This window comes from Hipposideros armiger, unplaced genomic scaffold (assembly GCF_001890085.2).
Source record: "Hipposideros armiger isolate ML-2016 unplaced genomic scaffold, ASM189008v1 scaffold_349, whole genome shotgun sequence".
NCBI classification, from domain to species: Eukaryota; Metazoa; Chordata; class Mammalia; order Chiroptera; family Hipposideridae; genus Hipposideros; species Hipposideros armiger.
The window spans coordinates 2,018,839-2,040,283 of record NW_017731699.1 but is presented as its reverse complement, the minus strand read 5'-3'; the positions used below and the strand labels follow the sequence as shown (position 1 = coordinate 2,040,283).

The 21,445-nt window shown below is 47.6% G+C and overlaps 1 protein-coding gene across 4 annotated transcripts in view; it reads right to left on the bottom strand.

Annotated features, from left to right (window-relative positions):
* TSPAN2 (tetraspanin 2) overlaps window positions 1-21,240 on the bottom strand; it is a 43,365-nt gene extending 22,125 nt beyond the window's left edge. For 3 of the 4 annotated variants that reach the window (XM_019661474.1, XM_019661473.1, XM_019661476.1), the window contains exons 1-2: window positions 21,098-21,240; window positions 5,388-5,490 (exon numbers count right to left, since the gene is read on the bottom strand). In XM_019661474.1, coding sequence (XP_019517019.1) covers window positions 5,388-5,490; window positions 21,098-21,166 — 172 coding nt within the window. In that variant the 5' untranslated portion in view covers window positions 21,167-21,240. Of the gene's footprint in view, window positions 1-5,387; window positions 5,491-20,879; window positions 21,037-21,097 lie in introns of those variants that run through there. The other variant, XM_019661475.1, reaches the window with a different exon arrangement.
* Window positions 21,241-21,445: the final 205 nt, after the last annotated feature.

The following is a 21,445-nucleotide window of genomic DNA, read 5'->3' as shown; positions in this document are numbered from 1 at the left end:
CTTCGTTTCCTTATCCTGCCTGGGCTAAGAGTCTGTGATCACCCCCCTCCCTGAACTTTCAGCACTGACCACAAGTGTCTTCACCAACCACCAGCCACTTTTAAGAGCTGACTGAGAGAGGGGAGGTGGGAATGAGGGAGAACTAAGGGGTGTGCAAACCCACATCCTGCCCCAGGTCACTGAGAGCAAGCAAGAAGGATTCAGGCCCTGCTGTGTGGACCGTTGTTTTCCCTACCCAGAATTCACTTCCTCTTCTTCTTTATCAGAGAAATGAACTGTTTCCATTCTTGGTCCATGTGGTCTGAGAGAGCCAACTTGCCTCAGCTCCAAGGAAGGCGTGAAGCCCAGGCTGCAGCCCACAAGCCCTTCCCGATCAGCTGGCCACAATGATAGGTTTGGAAATGGGCGCTGGACCCAAGATTGCCAATAAGAGTGAGGCTCAGGGCTTTGGTTGGACTTGTGTCACCAGAGTTGCTTGGGTGATGGTGCCTGGAGCTGCGGGCAGCCATTTTATTACATCTAGAGAAAGCCTGCCCAGAAGGGAGCCAAAGGAAAGCAGGGCTAAGAGATGGCTACAGGCAGGATTCCATTACATCATGTGCATCCCTGAGACCAGTCCTAATCCTGGACTTTTCACTTAAGTGAATGAAGAAATTTCTGTTTTGCTCAAGACGGTTTGAGTCAAGTTCCTGGGATATGCAATTAAAAGAATCCTGACAGATATGTCCATAAAGCGATGACATTTCTTTTATCTTGGACAGTTCCCATTGCTTTAAATTAGGTTAGAAAATAAGATCAGGAATGTTTGTATAGAGCTAGTTCACCCCCTATTCAACACAGGACTCTTCTAAATAGATAGAGACCCTATTCTGACTTTGCCACATCAGTGATATATTAAGTACCGATACAGGGGAGATTTCACCTTCACCCGTGAAAGTCTGCTCAGCTTCTTCGATTTATTAAATCATTAAAAAGGTTTTCTTATGTTGGGCCCAAATCTACACCTGTGGTATTGCTATCCACACTTAGTGTCTGGAGCAAAGCAGATAAGAGGCTGCTCCCCAGACTGGCTTCCATCCTCAGTTCCACATACCCACCTCTCTCTCTGTCTGAGCAGGACCCCTAACTTCCGTAATCCAGGTTTCCACCTGAAAATCCTGGCTTATTATTTCTAGGCTTGTCTCTGTCTATTACTGATATCTTTTGTCATTTTGATTTCTTCTGTCCCCAAGTTTAAGAATATTGTTTAATAATGCTTAATAATAATGTTTCTCTTCTTTCTGTCCCTTTCTTCACAGTTCCTACCACAACCACCACGGGTTACGCCCTTATGTCTAACGATCGCAATAATCTTGCATGTTTATTTTTTCTGTCCTGTGACTCCCCTCTCATTCCACTGCTGCCAGATTCATCTCTTTAAAAGGCAGTGCAGGTCCTATCCTCCCTCAAGCCCTAATTTATCCTTCTCCTCCTTACCAAATTAACTAGCCCTAACATTCAAAGCCCTCTATTCGTGTGCTCCCATCCTCCCCAATATTTGTAATCTTACTTCCCACCATGTCCCAGCCGTTTACAGTTCAGCGAGCACCCACTGCCCAGCCTGTGGAGCTGCCTTGTGCAATCTTGCCCACAGCCTCTGCACCTTCCATTCTTCCTCCTTTCCATTGATTACCGTCCAGTCTTTCAAACCCAACTCAAGTCCTTCTTGCCTCACCAGTTCAGAATTATCCTGGTGCACCCACTGCAAACACCACTTCATTAGCATCTGGTTACACACTCGTTTCTATTATAATTTAAATTATTACATCTGTGAGTCTTTTCAAATTGATTGCAAGTCACACGGGGCAAGTCCAGCGTTCTCATACTTTTTCGTGTGACCTCACAGCCCAGGACTCTAGATGTGGGCTAATGTATCTTCATGGATGGGTTCTATTTTTTCCCAATGGGCGAGCCAACGTAAAAAAGGGGAAAGAATAGAGGCACCCCTGCTTAAATGCACAAGCATGTTTGCCTGAAACCAAATGTTAAAATCCAAAAATTAAAATAGCCACGGAGAGATGTTTAGATAGCCAGATGTTTATTATCATTGGGAGAGAGACAGCCTCTCTGACACATTTTTTTCACATAACCCAGGTCTTCGTGGCCTTTTAAAATGCTTTTTCTTTACTGTGGCTCAAAATTTTCAATTCAACTTCAGAAAATTACATTACAGACATTTAAGTAGTTCAACCTCAGACTTGGTGGGGAGGTAGGGAGGTGGCTGGGTTTCAGGCGGTTATTGCCAAACAACTTGAAGGAGACTGTCTGACTGAAACCGAACTGTTCGATGTTTCTCCATGTTTTGGTTCTAAATCAGGTGGACTCCTCCCCACGAGCCTGAGGGCACCAACGCAGCCTTTGACTTGACGGGGGAAGTCCTGAGAGTCACACCCAAGGAAGGTGAGATAAATACCGTTCGGTGCAAACCCAATAACTAGCACATAAAAAGGAGACAGACTGAGTAAATGGTAACACCTCAAACATCAACATGGCTGCATTTTCGGAGCAAAAGACTTCCACTGTTTTATTGGGTGCCCTCATGTTAGGACATCAAGTAACTACAGAATTCAGAGTAGGGAAAGAAAATATGAGCGCAAAAACAAGCGTGAAAAAAAGCGGGAAATGCAAGTAAAAATAATCTACAACCACTATATAAGAAGCACCCAGCTTTTAGATCCCAAATTTTTCAAAAAAGCATGCGTCTTACACATGGGGAAATATGGTAATAGTCACCCTGAACATCAGCTGTAAATGGTTGGGAGGAGCTAGATTAAGATGACTCCCATCAGCCAGAACTGCCGCAGATGAGAGAAAGGGTGGAAGCTGCCTGTCACTTTCTCAGAGTCAGGAATCAGGCTCTCCCTAAGTCAGTCTATCTGGAACCTACCCGTCCTCCAAGGCCCCGTCTTGCATATTGCACCCCAGCATCTTGAAGCCTGTTCCCCCAGCCTGCACTGTTTTCTCTCGCGCTTAATTCAGTGGTCACGTCTGTGCCACTCCTTAGCACGTAATGTATGCTTGTGATTGTTGTCTGCTGCTGATTATTATATGTGTCTGTGTATGTCTGGAGAGGCATGAATCCCATGCAAATAGGATTAAACGTTTGCTGAGTTGTGACTATGCTAAAACGGAGTTAGAAATTGCAGGGAATATTGATGAGATAAGCAGGTGCTGGAATACCAGCACAATGAGGGAAAAACGCCTTCCTTCTGGTACCCTCCGCTGACTGTTCCTGGGAGTCCCTGGGGAGGGCGTGCGGACCTCGGAGGTTGTGTAGGACAAGGACAGGCTGAGCTTTGTTCTGGGCACATGGAGCCTGCTCTGGGATGGGGCATGCTTCTGAGGAGGTTTTCAGAGCCAGGAGTTCCTCAAGGAAGAACAGGCTACATGTGAGTGTTAGCTCTGGGATGGAAGGGCGGGCACCACCTGGAAATTGTGTGTGTGTGTGTGTGTGTGTGTGTGTGAGGGGGGGGCGGGGAGAAGGGGAGAAGAGCACTGCAGTGTTAAATAGGGTGGCAGGGTCCTCTGCTTCTTCCTGGAAACAGAACTCCAATTTTGTCTAAGTCTCAGAGGCCCTCTGGGCAGCCCGGGCCACCCCAGGCCCAGGGCAACTCCCAGTTAGCCAGGCAGTCAGAGGAACTCGGTTCTCAGCCATGACTGGTTCGGGCACGAACACAGTGCAGTTCTGGCAGATAAGCTACAGGGGAAAGTCTGTTGGGAAGCTCACGACAAAGGTGTTATTCATTCCTGAAAAGGACACTATGAGATGAAACTTCTTTTTTTCTCCTTTGAATGTGGCTGTGTGGGGATACAATGCTTGGAGCTACTACAGCTATCTTGTAATCCTGAAGGGACATGGCTGAGGTTGTCCCAAGGATGGCGAGTAGAAAGATGGGAAGTGCCTGGGTCCTGGAGTGCCCCCAAAATGTATACACATGACTTGTATTCATCTTTTGTTATCGGTATATTTTATTACAATTTTAATACAGTTTTTTTCCTTTCTTAACATGTGTATACATTTTTTTGGCACCGTGTGTGTGTGTGTGTGTGTGTGTGTGTGTGTATTACATTTTAACATTTCTGAAATTAGGATGCATATTTGATGGTATGTTAATTACATTGGCAGCATTTCTTCTTAGTGGAACTTAAAATAATTGGGTGTTTACAAAAGATTGCATCTAAGATTTAATGAAATGTGGGATTCCTTATTGCTATCCATCATTTAGTAGGTTTTCTGTTACTTTTCTCTAAAAGAATCCTCACTGATATGGCTGCTCTCCTCACAGGAGGAGGCGGTGAGGGTGGGGTGTTTGGAAGAGAACAGCTGGGAGCCTTTCATGAGGACATCTTTGGCTCTGATGGGGCCCTGGAGTCTGGTCCCTCCTGGGGAATAGCTCTGCTCTTCTTGGGGTTTGGAGCAAATGATCTGTGCAGGATCCTGCTTCTCCCCAAGCACAGAGGTGGCCACGAGCAGCCGATGAGTACTCTATGGCTGGGATGGATCTTGTAACAGCCAGTCACATCGGGCCATCACCTATACTGACAGTGATTTTGGGCTTTTTGCAATCCAGAGTCTAGGGGCACTTAGCTGCAGGATGAGAAAAGGCAGCAGCAGAAGACGAGAAGTAGATCAGAGGAACTAAACCCTGGGGAGAATGCATAGCCCCTACTTATCACCATGTCACAGAATTGGAGGCTGCACCCCACTCCACACTCCTCACTCCTTTCCTCGGTGGGTTATTGCCCCTCCTCCATCCACGGAGGCCTCTTCCCTAGGGCAGCTGGCCCTCCCTGTTCTCTTCCCTTACCCTCCCTCCCTGCCCTCCGTCTCCTGCCCTCTGTGGTCCCTAGTCACAGAGGGATTGAGATTAGTGCCTCTAAACCTTGAGACGTCTCTTCAGTTTGAATTATATTTTTCTCATACACCATTTAAAATACAAAACCACAAGATAAAGCCCTGACTCTGCGGGTCCCCTGTCACCCCAGATGGATGAGTGAAGAATCAGCTTTGTGGTGCACTCACTTCACTCAGGGAGGAGAGGGAGTGTCTAATTGTTTGGAAATGAATTGCACTTATATTCTGGGTTTCTTTTCATGAAGTGGCTGAGAGAAGTACCACAGGCCAGCCTTTGCACACTAGTCATCCTTGACTTTGGAATGCAAAGGGACAAACCATGGGAGGGGCAGGCAGGGTAGGGGTGGCAGAGCCCTCTCCTGCCTGGACCACACCTTCTCCCCATCCAGGGCCAGGTGGAATCTACAGGGGTCTCAGGCTTCTCCTCTGACTTTTTTCTCTGTCCCTTCCCCTCCCACAGGAGTCCAGGTGCAGGGAAGCTGACATCACTCACCCACGTAGAAATACTCTGGGGACTTGTCCTCTGATGAGAAATCCTTCATGGTGCCTCCGAATCGAAACCATAGCCCAAAAGCAATGACAGCCGACCCTGCCAACTGACAGGCAAAAAACACAGCTTTACAATGATGGAAGGGGGATGTGTGCATATACCCAGGAGTGGGCTGGGGGCCCGGGATGCTGAGGTCTGGAAGGGCATATCCACATTTCACAGGGGAGTTGAAATGATGTGCTCAGAGCCCCTCCATGTCCCTGATGTGATGTTAAAACTGGAGTTTCCTGATTCCAAGCTCAGGGTTCTTCCCATTCCACCAGGCTGCCTTGGATTATGGGAGGTGTCCCCAAAAGAACTTTCCAGTAGCAGTTCCCCTGGAAGGCGTCTGTGCCCTGTCTTATTGTCCCTCGTAGGCACTTTGAACCACCTACCTGATCAATACCACAGTGGGAGGAAATGGCATTTCAGCCACCAGGTCAGCAAGAGCAAGATGAACTCCAAGACCTGGGGGGAGACCTGCTTTTCTAAATTCGAAGAAAGCACACCAGCCTCAGACCTGCCCACACCTCATGTGTGCTCAGTGCCTGATGAGGAAGCAGTTTTAGAAGTGTCTAGAGCCCTTTCCACCCCAGGCCTCCATGGTCACTACACTGCCTGCCACCTGGGGATGGTTTTGCAAGCAGGGAGGGAACTTGGCCTCTTTTTTTTTGGTTGCTATTTTGAGTTTCCATGGAAAGTGAGAGAGGAAAAAATAATTTTCTGAAAAAGCATGGTGTGTGTGCCGTGCGGCTCATGGAGAGGCTGAGTGGCTGGCGCAAGCAGTGGCTAGGCAGGCTGGCAGCTGGTAGAGTCATTGCCTCCTTCCTCTCTGCCACTCTGAGGGCCTTTATGAGGCTCGGCACCAAAGCTGGACGGCTTTCCTGCCATCGCAGGACCGTCACAACCGCCCACTAGCAGGCTCCAGCCCCAGCATCCTTTCTCTTCACAAACACCCATCTTGAATTTCATGGTATCAATCAATCCACAGAAGGTCACTGGGCACCTTCTGACTCAGGGCACCAGGGCAAAGGAAGCGGAAATGTAAAAAGAGCCCCCTGGTTCTGACCACCCCTCCAGTTAGTGCTGGGCTGCCCTGGCCTATTACCAGATGATGAACAGTTTAGAGGCTGCCCCTGCCCCAATAGGAAGACAGAATGACGTAGAGGGAGGTAGAGGTTTCACAAGGAAAAACAATATCAAAGTCAGGGTCAGGCAGAGCCCTTTGTATGCAGGATCCTTCTATCTGCAGGGCTCTTTGGGAAGACAAAGCTACCCTTTGGGGCTCTCTGGTGGATTCCTATGAAGACTTTACCCTTCTCCCCCACCCATCCCCTCAAGGTCAAGTCCCTCCATGGCCAGCTCCTTTACAAGAGCAGCATGACTTCAGCTAGGGGGAGCTGGAGGGCAGAGTTTTAGCAGCTGGACTCTGTAACGTGGAATAACTAAAAGTTTCCAGTACTTAGAGGAAAACACTAATTGGATTATGTGAGGGACCACTAACAGAACTGGACTCAACCAGCTTTAAAAGGTTGCTGCATTTTAAAAAGGGGAGCATGACATGGAAAAAATATTGAGAGAAGTCGTGCTAAAACACAAACCATATTTATCTTTGAAGGTGGGATGACAGGCGCCTCTTTTCTTTTCACTCTATTTTCTAAGTTTTCTGCATTGAGCATATATATTATTACTCTTATACGTTTAAAAATGTTGTTGTTTTAAAAGCATGATAGGGTAGTTTGTTGAATCCAGAAAAAAAATGAGGAGCATGTTCTTTAGCCATACTTTAGTTTTGGGGGAAACCAGCTTCAAGGCCATTGCTGTTTCAGGGCCAGCAAAGAAAGTGATGCCTTTGGGAAAGCACCATCCTAGGGGTACCCAAGGTTGCCTGGGACGGACGTGCCCAGCTGAGCCTCACAGGCGACCCTGCCCACCCGCCTCTGTGGTGACTTGATGGAAAGATACTTTCCAAATCCAACACAAACTCTATTGACAGAGGCATCAGGCCAAGACCTGCAGCCACTGAGCAGACTGTGGAGGAGGTGGCGGGTCCCAGGGACACCCTAACACGCGGCCCCAGTTTTGGCATCTCTGTACACAAACTCTAATTTATAGCCATCTGGGACCGTCCTCCCAGATGGAATACATTTGTCCACTGCTGGCACAGATGTGTTTGATGCATAATGGAAAATTAAAAGAGAGGCTGCAATTTAAGGCCACGGGGCAATGAGAAAAAAATCTTCACTTGCTCATCACACCCTGCCCCACCCCCCTACACACACAACCCGAAACCACACGGGTTTCCTCCTGAGTCAAGGAAACTGTGGCTTAGCTGAATGTCATCACTGTGTGGAGGGAATTCTCCCCGCCTACAGCTGCTAGGGGACACTGTGGCTCAGGACCTGGCCAGGCCCGAGGCTGCCTGTGATGAGAACCATCGCGTCTCTGGAAAGTGGTATCAACAGAGACCATGTCGCCCTTTGGTCTTTTTAACTCTCCATTCCTGTCAGGCTCTTGGATTACTCCGTGTTCACCGGACTTTGGTTATACCATACGCTGATAATTGCTTGAAAAAAACACACACCAATGCCAGCCTAGTCCGGAAGAAAGTAAGCTAGTCCAGGGTCATTAAGTCCCATTGCTCTGTGCGTCCTGCACCTAGGAAGAGATGGTGCACTGAAGGACCTGAGGGAAGACTTCAGCCTCTGAGAACCCTACACGTTAACCCTGCTAGATCAAAGCCCCCTCACCCCCTTTTCTTTTTAATCTCAGCCACTCTTTTGTATTCAGACACAACACTGCACCTCAGCCAAGGTCAGAACAAAACAAATAAGGAAGGAGAGGCTGCCTTTGTTTGTTTGTTTTTTTGTCCCTTTTCTTCTCTTGTCACCACCCTCATCTCCTTTCACTTCCTCCCTGTACTTCAGAGAGTCACTTGTGGTCCCAATCAGGTACCCTGCTAGGCATTAGGGAAACAATGATGAAAAAGACAGGACTCAGTCTAACTTGGAAGATAATCCCATAAACTAATAAATGCAATATAATGCAGGAAGTGTGCTCAATGGAAGAGCGTCACACTGCCCAGGGATCAGAGCAAAGTGTGACAGCCAGTGTTCAGCATGAGACATTCCATTTTGATTTACATCTTGGAGAAGGAATTATAACTGTCACTGAGCAGGGAAAGATGGGAATGAGGAGTGAACGCCAGGCAGAGGGAACAGTGTGGGGAAAGGCTTTGCTTCCTTACTTGAAACGCTGTTTTGCGGGGAGGAGAGCCGAGTCTCGGGGAGCTCAGAGTCTGGGGCTTGAAGGGCTAGTTGGGGCAGACCATGGCTCACGGCTTCTACTTAGCTTGCTACCATCTTGGAAAGCCCACAGCAGGGTTTAGAGGAGAGGGGAGAGGGGCGCTATTCATTTTAATGGGAACAATCAGGAGCATGAGTGCTGCCTGATGCCAGACACAGTGAGGAGACAAAAGTAAAGCCCTGAGATGTTGTATAATATTGTATGTCAAGGGAATTGTAATAGATATGTATGATACTGGGGTGGGGGAAGTGGGGCGGCGGATTGGGGGAGGGGGGTTGTCACCTCGAGGGGTAAAAAGTATAACTAGTGCACTGTGTTGTACAGCTGAAACTAATTCTAAAAAATGTGTTTCACAAAAAAAAAAAAAAAGAAAGGAAAAAAAAAGAAAAGTAAAGCCCTGAGTGGCTGAAGGTCAAAGCAGGGATGCTAAGAGTGGATGTTGTGAGGATCTTGAAGCAGCCACTCTATTGATGAAAAGAACACTGCTGAGGGCTGCCCTGCTCCTAAAACTAGTACCGATCCCCATGCCTCTGGAATAATTATCACTAGAAATGATGTTTTTCTAGGAATGGACTTTTTCATACAACAGCATGAGTTGGGCTTTGATGTTAATGATTTCATAAATATGTATTGAACATCTAGTGTGAGCCAGGAGCCCAGGATTCATAGATAAGGGTGATCCAATTCCTTCTCCGGAGCATGTCAGGAGCTCCTGGAGAAACTGACCCCCACTGGATGGCCCAGGAAGGACACTGACCCTGCAGGTAAGAATTCAGTCACAGAACCAGCCCATGAGAACATACCAGATCTCATCATTCTTTGTGTCGCCATTTTTTTTCTGAGTACCAGTTGTGCGTTAGGCACTCAGAGAATGTGATGAAACAGGATTTTGAGGGCAAAAGTGTGCCCACTATTTGAAAAGAGGAAAGAAGTAAAACAGAAAAAAAAAGATGAAAGATAGCAGTGAAAGGAACAATGACAAATAACTATGTCATTAAATAGGAGATACAGTTATATCATGCATTTTCATGGGCAAGTTATTTCAGTAACTAACTATATTACAGAGAGTTTGCAGGTCACAAAGTTGCAAATTGTAAGCATGCATCTTTAGAGAAGACAGTTTGTGTTTTAAAAGGAGGATTACAGACCTAATTAGAAAGCATTGAAAGCAAAGTGGATAGACACAAAGTTTCCTTTAAGAAATGGCTGCCAGAAACAAATCACTTAGCAAGCAGCAGAACTTGTTAATGGATTTCAATTTTACTGTATTTATTTCCATTTTCCTGGGATTACTAATGAAATGTCCTATCTCGAGGACGTATTTTTTTCACTTAAAAACAAAAAGCTTCATAAATCACAAACATAGTTCTTAGGATGGCACTAAGTTGGAGGCAGGGCATTGCTGAGATGCAAACCTGTGAAGATCACTGCCCAGACCCGGGTCCTCCAGTCTGCCCAGCTTCCCCCACCCTTCCCGCCCCCCCAGAGGAGGCCAGCCGACCCTGGTCACAAAGAGCAAACACAAGTTACTCTGCTATCTGATGACTAAGCCTGGTAGACTCCCTCCTGCCTGTTGGGTAAAAAGCATCACATGGGGAAGTTCTTTTACCTACATGGGAGACACAATTAATTGTCGTCAGATGCTCTAACCACACAGTTTCAGGTCCTTCTTCCACTTGGGGGCCTCTGCTCTGGCTTAGAAAGCTCTCTTCCCCTCCCTGTCTACCTAGCTCACACCCAATCATAGCTCTCAGCTCTGATGTCACTTCCTCTGGGAAGACTCCCCTGACTTAGGTATGTCCTTTCCTTCATGTCTCCTATAACCATTTCTATTTAAATATTTCTGTAATTTTTTAAAAATCAGGGCCTGAGCTGTGTGAGGGCAGGGACAGGGTCTGCGTTGCTGTGTCCAGAGCACATACCCCTCTTCCTTGCAGAGTGAGTTCCCAACAGACATCTGTTAAATGAATGAGTGGAGGGTCTTCACAAAGGTACCAATTAGGTTGTGCTATGGACTAAATTATAACCCCCACCCCCATCCAACCCATCCAAATGTTGAAACCCTCCCCCTTTCCCTCCCCCCCATCCAATGTGATGGTATTTGGAGGTGGGGCCTTTGGGAGATGATTGGGTTTAGATGAGGTCATGAGGGTGGGGCCCTATGATGGGATTAGAGCCCTCCTAAGGAAAAACACCAGAGATTCCTCTCTCTCTCTCTCTCTCTCTCTCTCTCTCTCTCTCTCTCTCTCTCTCTCTCTCTCTCTCTCTTCTCCCTCCCTCCCCCCAACCTCTCCCCTCTTCCTGCCATGTAAGGACACAGAGAGAAGGTGGCCATCTGCAAGCCAGGAAGAGAGTGCACACTGGGAACTGAATTGGCCGGCACCTTGATCTTGGACTTCGGGCCTTCAGAACTGTGAGAAATAAATTCCTGCCATTTCAGCCACCCAGTCTGTGGTATTTAGTTATGGCCACTGACCTGACACACACAAGTGGATAGAAGCGATTCTGAACAACCTCCCTCCCAGCCTTCCAAGGGACTACTTTGCAAAGCACTATTTTCCAATTCATTTGCACCTGGAAAAAAACACTGTGCAGACACCTCAGAAGACACCATGTGAACACACGGTTGAATATACTCAGCAAAACACTTTCCCAAAGAAAAACAAAACAAAACTAGAGCATGTAGTATCAGTTCTGTTTTCCTAAGCCTGCGGGCACGTGTGCTATGCATCATGTTTAACACAAAGGAGAGATCTATACATGCCTTTCCTAGGCAGCAGCATATGGACAGAATGCAATTACACACACACACACACACACACACACACACACACACCACTGCACTCGAATGAAAGGAGCAAAGTCCATTTTGTATTTTTGTTTCTCCAGGGTGAGTACCATGTGTACACATAACCCAACTCATTTGCAATTCTCTTCTTTGGGATGAAGTCGCACAGAGTTGGAAATGACACTTTAACCCTACAGTTTTCATTAAAAGCTTTTAAGCAAATACTTGCTCTTGGTGGCAGTTCTCATCCCAGATGGAGTCATGTAACGAGCACTCACAATTCTCAATGTGACTGCAAACCGCATTATGGGACCCTGAGGGTAATAGAGGCTCATCCTTTTAACAGGCAAAAGGCAGAAGCACTTTGCTCTGCAAGATGATGCTCATTTTCTCAAAGAAGAAAGCCAGCTCCCAACATTTTCATCCTAGTATGCAGTGAAAGCAAGGTGAGGATTCAGCTAGCGCTTTCTCAAAATCAAGGATTGTGTCAAGAAATCTAAGAGTCAAATGCCACTTGACATCCATGTGACGACCTCCGAGGAACCTTGCGGTCTCAACATCAAGACCAGGTGAGGAGGGATTGGGGGAAGGACCCTGGCAGCGTATGATGTGATGGCTGTTAGATACCAGTGTTTCTGACTCCCCTATTATTTCTCCTCATACTGATTTCTTAAGAACAAGCTCATGCTAAGAAATTCCTGAAAGATTTCCTTCAGGTGGGGATATATCTTAATATCAGCTTAATTTTCTGCACTGATAGAAGGGTTCTGCATTCCAAACCATGACAGAATCGGGAATGTTCTATTCACCTTAGAAAGAATACTTGGCTCTATATGTGTGCCAAACACACCTCCTTCTGTTTAGGTTGTTTGTCAAGTTAACTTGCGTGGATCAAGTGACATAGCAGGGCGCAGCATGGAGATGCTGGGGGCCGGGGAGGGTACCAGGCTCAGTGGAAGGAAACTAACCCGATGAAAAGCTTGCTGTGCATGATCAATCAGATAACTACAAATAGTGGAAAGCACGTTGTTTTTATTCCGTGGTTACACAGGACGCCTTTTCTCTAAAGAAATATAAGGAAAGGAGGAGGGGAGGAGAGATCAGCAAGAAATAGGAGAAAGATGATGGCTGAATAGTTTTCTTTATATAGCAAAACAATTGTCACAGACTGCTGGCTAATGCCTCCAGTGAGCAGATGGCTTTAAGGGAAGATCAAATACATAGAGAACTCAACCCCCAATCCACCAAGTTACCAAAGTGACTTCACCCAATGTCTGCCTTACTTCACCTAGGTGATGAGCTGCAGGACAATCATGATCCTTTCTATGCTCTCTGCACTTCCTCCTTGCCTCTGGCTCTTATCCCAGGCTTGCCCTCAGAACAAACACTTACCTGAGGGCTACACTGACTACTGCGACATCTCATCCATATCGAGCTTCTATCAACAAAGACAGGACATTAAACAATATTTTACAGCCTCATGCTTTTCAAGGTAGTTTGTGAGAATTACGCTTGAGCAGGTAAACAGGATTCTTAAACTTCCATCAATAACAATGATCGTCACCCAGTTTTAGTTGTTATAGAGAAACTGAGAGAGAAAAAAAAATGTTTTCAGGTAGAACTCAGGTTAGATTGCAACAAACTAAAACACTTTATTAAAAAGTTAGGTTGGACAGAATCCAGCAGAAATCATGAAAGCCTAGCCTGGTGTTCTAGATTTTTCTTAATAGTAACTTTGCCAGAAGCTGTTTGTGGTCATGAACAAGGGGAGTGCCCCGGCGATTCCCAGGGGACAGGGCAGATCTGAGCATGCGCAAGGGGAGCAGGTGGGCTGCCTGGATGATGGGGGTGGGGCGGGGGGCAGCGGGGGACGCTTTGCCAGGCCTGCCCGATTCCCTTGTTTATCAGTGGACCCTTTCCCAGCCACCATTCTGATAGGGGAGGACAGGGTTTGGCACACACTGGGGAACACGTGCCAACTGCTCTTCCAGAAAATGTTAACCCTTCTGAGTGTTCAGACTGAATATCGGTGCCCTAAGACGGAATAATAACAAAAACGTTGTCATGTACCGTGCTGTGGTGCCGAGGCGTTGTAGCGGATAAAAACGGGGGGCTCTAGGCACCCTGGGTTTGAATCGGGCGCTGCCACTGACTACTCTGACATCTTGGGCAAGTCAGGTAACCTCTCTAACCCTCCGATTCCTCAGCTGCAGGGATGAGGTCACAGTAGGGCCTCTGTAAGCGACGAAATGACTTCATGCGACTGTGCTTAGAACAGTGAGCCTGGTCCTTGGTGTTACGGCGGTAGACTCAAACTGAAACTTAATCCTATGCAAGATAGGAAACACCACTCCCACGGCACCAATAACTGAGTCCTCTGAGGCCTTCCTCTCCTAATTCCAACTTTAGCCCTGCCCTCTTTCCACAGCAGCTGGAATGCCCTTGAGTTGTCTAAACCTTCTATGTTAGATATGTCAATGCCCCTTTCCAGAAACTGTGTTCCCCCCTCTCTCTGTAGTTTTAGTTTTTATGAGATCCCATAAGAGAAACACAAGGAACGACGTAAGAGAGAAAGGATAACTATATTTAGGCGGGAGCTATCCGAGAGGACTTTGTCCAGTGGTATCAGTGTAAGTGCTCTCTATCTGTGCCGGCCAGCACTGGGGCCATGAGGGTCGCTGAGCACCAGAAATGTGGCTACTGCGATTTAGGAACAGAAGATTAAATTTATTTTCATAGTAACTAATTTAAATTTGGAATAGCCACAGGTGATTATCAACATAGCCACCATATTGGAGAGTGCAGGTCCAGAATTCACATGCTCATCAAAGCTTCAGCCTCCTCTCCCTGTTCATCTGCAGACTTGGTATAGTTAAGATCACAGATGCCGAGGCCACACACAGAAGCCCAGCGCTGCCACTGGCTAGCTCTGAGTCCCTGGCAAATTTCACAAACTCTCTGTACCTTTTCTGTCATATGTAAACTGAGGGTGACAACAACCAAGGGTCATTGTGAGGACTAAACAAGTTAACATACAAAATGTGCTCAGGAAAGCAGCCAGCACATAGCCTCGATTTATATAATGCTAACTATTCTTCAAGTTTTTGCTACTGAAATTAAGTTTAAAAGCTATCTCTTGATACGTGTCTTTTCTCAATTCCCATCTTGCTTTTCCTCTGCCTTAAACTGGTCAGTAGTGTTTTCTCCCCATCTCTCGCGCTTCTTCTCTACGCTGGAGTGCTTGAAGCACCTCTTTGCACCTGCATTTCTGGAATGCATCAAGCACTAAATCCAACATTGGAGATAAGCTCCCTGGTCACAGACTTCACATTTTCCAAGCCAGTAGCATTTCCCGTACATTATATTCCCATGCCCTAAGAAGTTAATACAGTGAAAGGAACGCAGGGTTTAATATCAGAGGAGCTGGGTGTGAGTCCTGGCTCTGTTCCTAACTTTTTGATCTTAGACATACCATGCACTGTGCCTGGCTTTCAGCTGCACTTCTGTAAAATGGGATAATTATGTTATTCCACGGGATTGTTGTGATTCATGATCAAGTGGGATAATGCATATGAAAGCATTTTGTAAACAAAAACATCATACGCATGTTAATTAGCACTATTACTTTTGTTCCCAATTAAATCCACAGAGCATGAAGGCAGCCTGCCTTCTTCGAGGCGACTCTTCCTCGTCTAGAAGCTGTGCTCCCAGCCCGTCCGATAGTCTCATCTCACCAGCCTCTTTCTCAGCTCCTTCTCCTTAATTCCTTAGCAACTGCGACAGGTGTTGCCTCAGGGGTCCGTACAGCACCTCTTGCTTTAGGAGGACAGCTCCATTGTGATATTAACTGTCAGTTTTAAGGTGGGGGATATAGGTTATGTTCTCTTGTCACACAGGGTTGGAGACCCAAAAATACTGCATGGATGATGTTCTAGAATAACACAGTGAAATGCAGTGGCCACCTGGTAATTCTAGAAACCACCAAGTCTTAATGTAAAAAAGGAAAGAAAGTCTTAAAACAATAATGGTAAAGTGGTGACTGGAATTAAGAGAACTGCCATAGAGAAGCCAGGTGAACAGGCCAGGAGGAAGGGCATGCCCTGCCCCATTTGGAAACTCCAGCCACTGGTAGGTCTTCTACCTCTTCAGACCACATCTAAACCAGTGGTTCTCAAAGTGTGTTCCCTAGGCCAGCAGCATCCGTGTGACAGGGGGGCTTGTTGGAAATGCAGACCCACGGAATCACAATATATATACGAGTATGCGAGCCAGGTGTCTAGGTGATTTGTACACACCTTAAAGGTTGAGAGGCACTGAGAGCACCAAAGGTTTTCTCATTGCCACTCACTGTCTTCCCCAGGGCAGGGGCCAAACACACAGGTCTTGTGCTGGGTCAGTGTACACAGCCCTGTTAGCTGGAGCCACACCAGGGACCCCTGAATCTCTTCTAGGTGCTAAGGTATGGAAGGAGGAGGCTACCAGCACAGCACGCTCCCTGTCCTCAAGGAGCAAAGACATTAGTGAGAGAAAGGCACGAGTGCCTCAAGATCAAGGACTGTGTCTCAATCATTTTAGAATGCCCAGCACTTGGCAGGCTGCAGGGCACACAGTAGGTGGTCTGTACATGTTTGCTGACTGACTGCTGAGGAAGGACTCTCTCCTTTGGACTCCATGTCCTCGATAAGCTACAAGACTCTTGCCACTTCGCTTGGTTGGCTGGACCTGGGACACCTGTTTCCCACTTCTTACCTTTACGAACCTCTTGGATTCTACTTTCTCACCTGTACTTCTAGTGTTTAAATATGACAACCACTAATATCTTCTGTTACTGAGCATTTACTATGCACATGTGCCATACTTACTACTTTACAGATGTTTACTCCTCTGCACAAAGATCATAGATTGGTGCTGGCACTTGATTATGTCCATTTTATGGATGAGAAAACTGAGGCTCAAAGAGGTTAAATGATTTACTAAGCTCCCCTAGTTATAAATAGTGCAGCCAGGAAGAACCCCAGGCAGTGTGATGCCAGCATCCACCTTCCAGGTTCTGAATTCCTGGATAAGAATTGCCACACTGCCTAGACCTGTCCCAGGTCTACCAGATTGCTGGAACTAGAGGTCTAACCTCTGCAGACTCACACCTATCGGACTCCTTGTCTCTCCCAGCAACACTAGGCCCCTCTCGCCCACATTAGAGGAGGCTGACCACTGCTGCTCCCTTCCCATTTTGATAGAAATCAGAAATGGAGACTATCCTACAACAAGGCTGAGGAAATTCCTACCTGCCTTCTGGGGTGGTCTAGCTTTTGGGAGGACCCCAAAGAATACTTTCTTCGGCTATTTTTTTTAAACCAGTCTTTCTGACGGGGTAGCTCTGAAGTTATTGTTTGAAATAAATTGGGGAAAGAGGAGGAGGCAGCCTCTGTAAGCTTCAGTAGAGTCAAAAATCTTTCCCTCCCAAGCCCACGATGACACCGTCTTTCCTAAAAGCACCTGTCAGGCATCACCAGGTGAAATCCCGAAGCTGCATTAATAATAGTGAGAAGGAAAGGCGAGCAATTTCAAACGAGCCATATATGGCATCTGACTTGCAACAATGAACAGTCCTGTTTCCTGTTGGTGGGTAACCCTGAGCAGCTCATACGGCACAATGATAGGAAAACGCTGAGCATACAACAATGAACCAAGGAATAAACAGCGCCCATGGTTTTCTCTAAACCAAGGTATGTGGCTTGGTGGATTGTGGTGGTTTATTTATACTGCTATGCAACGGAGAAAAAAAAGGTGATTTCAGTGAGAGGCATGGGAATATGCCATGCTATCTGATTGCAGTGTCCGAATTCAGACCCAGCAGATGTTGGGCAGGGTGTCATGTCAGACATCAACCATGATAACAGAAACTCATTTAGTGGGGTTCATGGCTAGGCGTTACTTTTGGTTTTTGAAATTCAGTGGTGAATACGGTTAGTGGCCCTGGGCCAGGGAGCGCTGTGCTGGCTCTGGCAGGACCTAGTTGACTTTTTATAAAATCAAAAGCACAGCCTAAGGAAACTTAAACCAAGCTGCCAGAAGGAGATTGCAAATCGATTTTTCAAATTGCAGATCACAGAACTTACCCCACCCCAGCCTCCATGCCTGCCTTCTGGTGGCTCCTGACAGGAAAGTAAGTGTTGTCATAGAGGGGGACCTTATACTTTAGAAGGGCAGGCACACAAGCATCTAAGGGTGTGTGTAAACATTATACTTGAAGTCAAGGCTAAAGCCTATCCTTCCAGGAAAACTGTACCCCGCCCTCTGCCCCTTCCCCAAACTTCCCACAAACCCCTACAACCAGGAAAAAACAACTTCAGAAACCAGGGTGGGGCTTTTCTGGAATCAGGTTCCCTCAGTACAGTGAAGGTAGATATCTAGAAAATCTATCCCAGTTGCTTTCCCTGAAATCATTAGGTACTGCTTCGGTTTGCCCGCTTTCCCTTTGGTTGTGCAAGCACAGACATGGATGGGAATGCTGCCTGTAACGGCTGCTGTTCTGAGACCTTTGGTACCTGCCCCCCCCCCCCCCCACACACACACTCCCAGCCATGGAACTGGGAGAGAGGAAGGCCCCATATTCCCCTCCTGGGCTCAATCTGTGCAAATACAGAGCAAATCAATAGGTAATGAGCAGGAAGATAGAAGCTCAGTCCTCCAGATAAAGCTGAGAATTGATTATCTGTGCAAATCGGGAAAGCCATTTGTACCAAGCTGTCTAACCTGCACGCTCATTTGTTCATTCTGCAGGTATTTCTTGAGTAGCTCCTACATGTTGGGTAGTTTTCTAGACACTGGAGATAGAGCTGTGAGCAAAACAGAAAAAAAAAATCCCTGCTCTCAGAGTGGCCTAAGCTCTAGTGGGGAAATTCCACAAGTACAAATTGAGAAGATAATGTGAAGTGAGCCTGAATGGAAGGCAGGCTGCAAGTCATGTGGCAAACATATACACCACTCCCCAAGATGAGGGGACTGGGGAAAGAGAGCTAACTTTTACTCAATGCTTCCTCTGTGCCAGGTTTTTAGTAACAACATCAGATACTTTCTGTATTTCCTTTCAATCCTAATTGGGCAGATGAGAAAACAGAGGCCCAGAAGTCAGGATAACTTGCTCAAACACACCCTGCCTGGGAACTCGGCATTCAAGCCCCATCCCTCTGTCAGATGGTGGTCACACGTGCCCTTGCTTGGTTCCTCTGCTGGTGGGTGGTGTCACACCCTCACTTTTGCCCCGCTCTATTCCATCAGTCCTTTCGGTCTGCTTAAACATCCCCTTCTTCAGGAGACCTATCCCAACTCCTCACTACAGCTGTGAACCTTTCGCTAATCTCCTTCATTAGATCTTATGTATGAAAGGTCATATCTAACCCCAATGACTAACTTATCATCGGCATGGAGACATCACTGTGTTCCTATTTCCCTTCCTTACTGTGTTTATGGTCAGAAGTGTGAAATTTGTCACTTGATTTTATGCTGCCCTTTTTGTTTGTTGTTGTTTTGTGTGCATTGGCCTTATTTCCTCAACTAGATTAGCAGCTTAGGGAACAGCATTTTATATTTATAAATTCTATATACTTATTTATATTTGTACATGGTACATTATCTTCATAATGCTTGTTTAATAGTACGGTTCTTCAACATGAGTACACATCAGAATTATCTGGAGGGCTTGTTCAAATAGCTTGCTGGGCCCCTCCCCCAGAGTTTCTGATTCAGCAGGCCTGGAATGGGGCTGAGAATGTGTGTTTCTAACAAGTTTGTAGGAGATGCTGATGCTGCCGGCCCAGGAACCACACCTGGAGGACCACAGGTTAGGAGTGTAAAGCACCACTGCGCTTGGGAGCAAGTAGGCTGAGTTTGATTCCCACCTCTGCTACTAGCTGTGTGACCTTGGGTCAGTCAACCTCTTTGAACCACTGTTTGTGTCCTCATCTGTAAAAATGGGGATAATAACGGTATGCACATCAGGATTGGTGTGAGGACTAGTGTAATAATGAATGCCATGTGCTTACCACTGTCCCTGACACGTTGAAAACATTCAATAAATGCTTCCTATTATCCCTGGAAAGGCTGGCACACTGTCAGGCAGTTAAAAAGGCACTGAACCCAGCCTAAGAATTCCTTCTCAGGCTGATATACAACTTCTTTGGAATTTGTAAGCAATGAGAGTGAAGGGTGTCACTGAAGCATGACATTTATAATGAAGGGCTCTTGAAATTAAGCCAGACTATTCAAAAGCACAGCCTAAAAGGTCTTTAGAAACACCCCTCCCTATAGTATGCCGGATGCAAATGCCTAAATGTACAAAAGCCACGTGTGTGTTTAAAATTCAGGGGCTGTCTTTGGGCTACCTCCTTCACACTTTCCCCTGCTGAAGGATGCTGAGGACTGCAACTGGGCCTCTGAGAGCTTGAGTTGCTAGAGTCATCCAGGCATCTGGGCTAATGGGTTGGCAGACACAAGCTCAGTCCATCATTCAATAGTTAATTAGCTGCAGTCATGAGAAGACAACCTCCCCAGAGCAGTTAGGACAACCATCTTCCTCCTCCATCCTGGTGATTTTCAAAGTACCCAGGCCCCTGTAGCTCCCTCCCAGCTCTAAGAATGTCTTCATCCAAGGGAAGCTCTGCATTTTCCCACTGGCTGACATTCTCTTGAGAACGCCCAGGAAGGAATGTGCAGACAAGACAATTTTCAGAACTTGTCCCACAGCCCTGTAGGGACTGAGACAGGATATCTAGGGATCTAGAGATGATCCAGCCCCAATCTTGTCCCAATAATATAGGAGACAAGAATCATGGTCCTATCTCTCGGTGATCCACTAATCCTGAGAATGTTGTGCATTCAATGCAAAGTTGAATGAGATCATCCCTGGAAACACTAGTATGTAGCAGAGGCTGGGGGTTGGGGGAGATGCTGCTGTTCCTTTGATACCCCTCCCTCCCGCAGGTCCCCTTCACAGAAGAGCACCCCCACCTCCTCTCATCCAGGGGGACTCCTCCCTAATACTCAGAAAAAGGACAACTCTCCCCGCCCCCATACTGTTTTCTCTCCTACCCCCAATTTGCTACACAAAACCATCACAACCAGGTGGTGAGTCCACACACTCAGATGGGGCACCACCCAGGCAGCCCCTTCGCAGGGGTTCCCCTCCCAACGCCCTGGCCAGGCCCCGGCTCCAGTGGGGAGGGGGTGTGTGCACGGGCGGACCACTCAGGAGGTGAGGAGAGGCTGGTGTCCCCACACCTTGAGTCACCAGCTGCGAGATGAAAACGCCGGCGGAGGGGTTTTTCAAAGGGAAGAGCCCACGTCGTCTTCCCCCTTCTCACCTTTTCTCGTTGCTCAGTCTCTCTTTCCATTCTCTGCCTCTCGATCCCTCCTCTCCCTCTTTGTCTGCCTTTTTCTCACCTCCGCCGTTTGGAACACCCTGCCTTCCCCCGGAGCCAGCCCGGCTCGGAAGCCGCAGCGATCAGCTCCCCGGGGACCCGGGTCCCGCGACACCGCCCAGCCCCCTCCCCTGCCCGGCCCTCTCGGCTCCGGGTCTCACCCAGAAGAGCAGGTTGAAGCCCAGCAGCAGGTACTTGATGCACCGCAGGCCCCCGCGGAAGCGCCCCATGCTGCGGCCCCGGCGGCGGGATCCGGAGTCCCCAGGCCAGCGACCTAGCGCCGGGAGCGGCGGGAGCCGGTTGGGGGCGGAGCGCGAGGGACCGGAGTGGGCCGGCGGGGCGGGGCTTGCGGGGGCGGGGCGGGAGCCGGGCAGGGGGCGAAAAAGGGCCCAGAGGACCCCCAGCAGCGAGGCTGGAGCAGGATGAGGGCGGCGTCGGCGAGGAAACCCCGCGGCCAGAAGGAGCACGTCCCCCTCTCACCTCCGGAATGAGGGGCCTCCTCCTTTCCT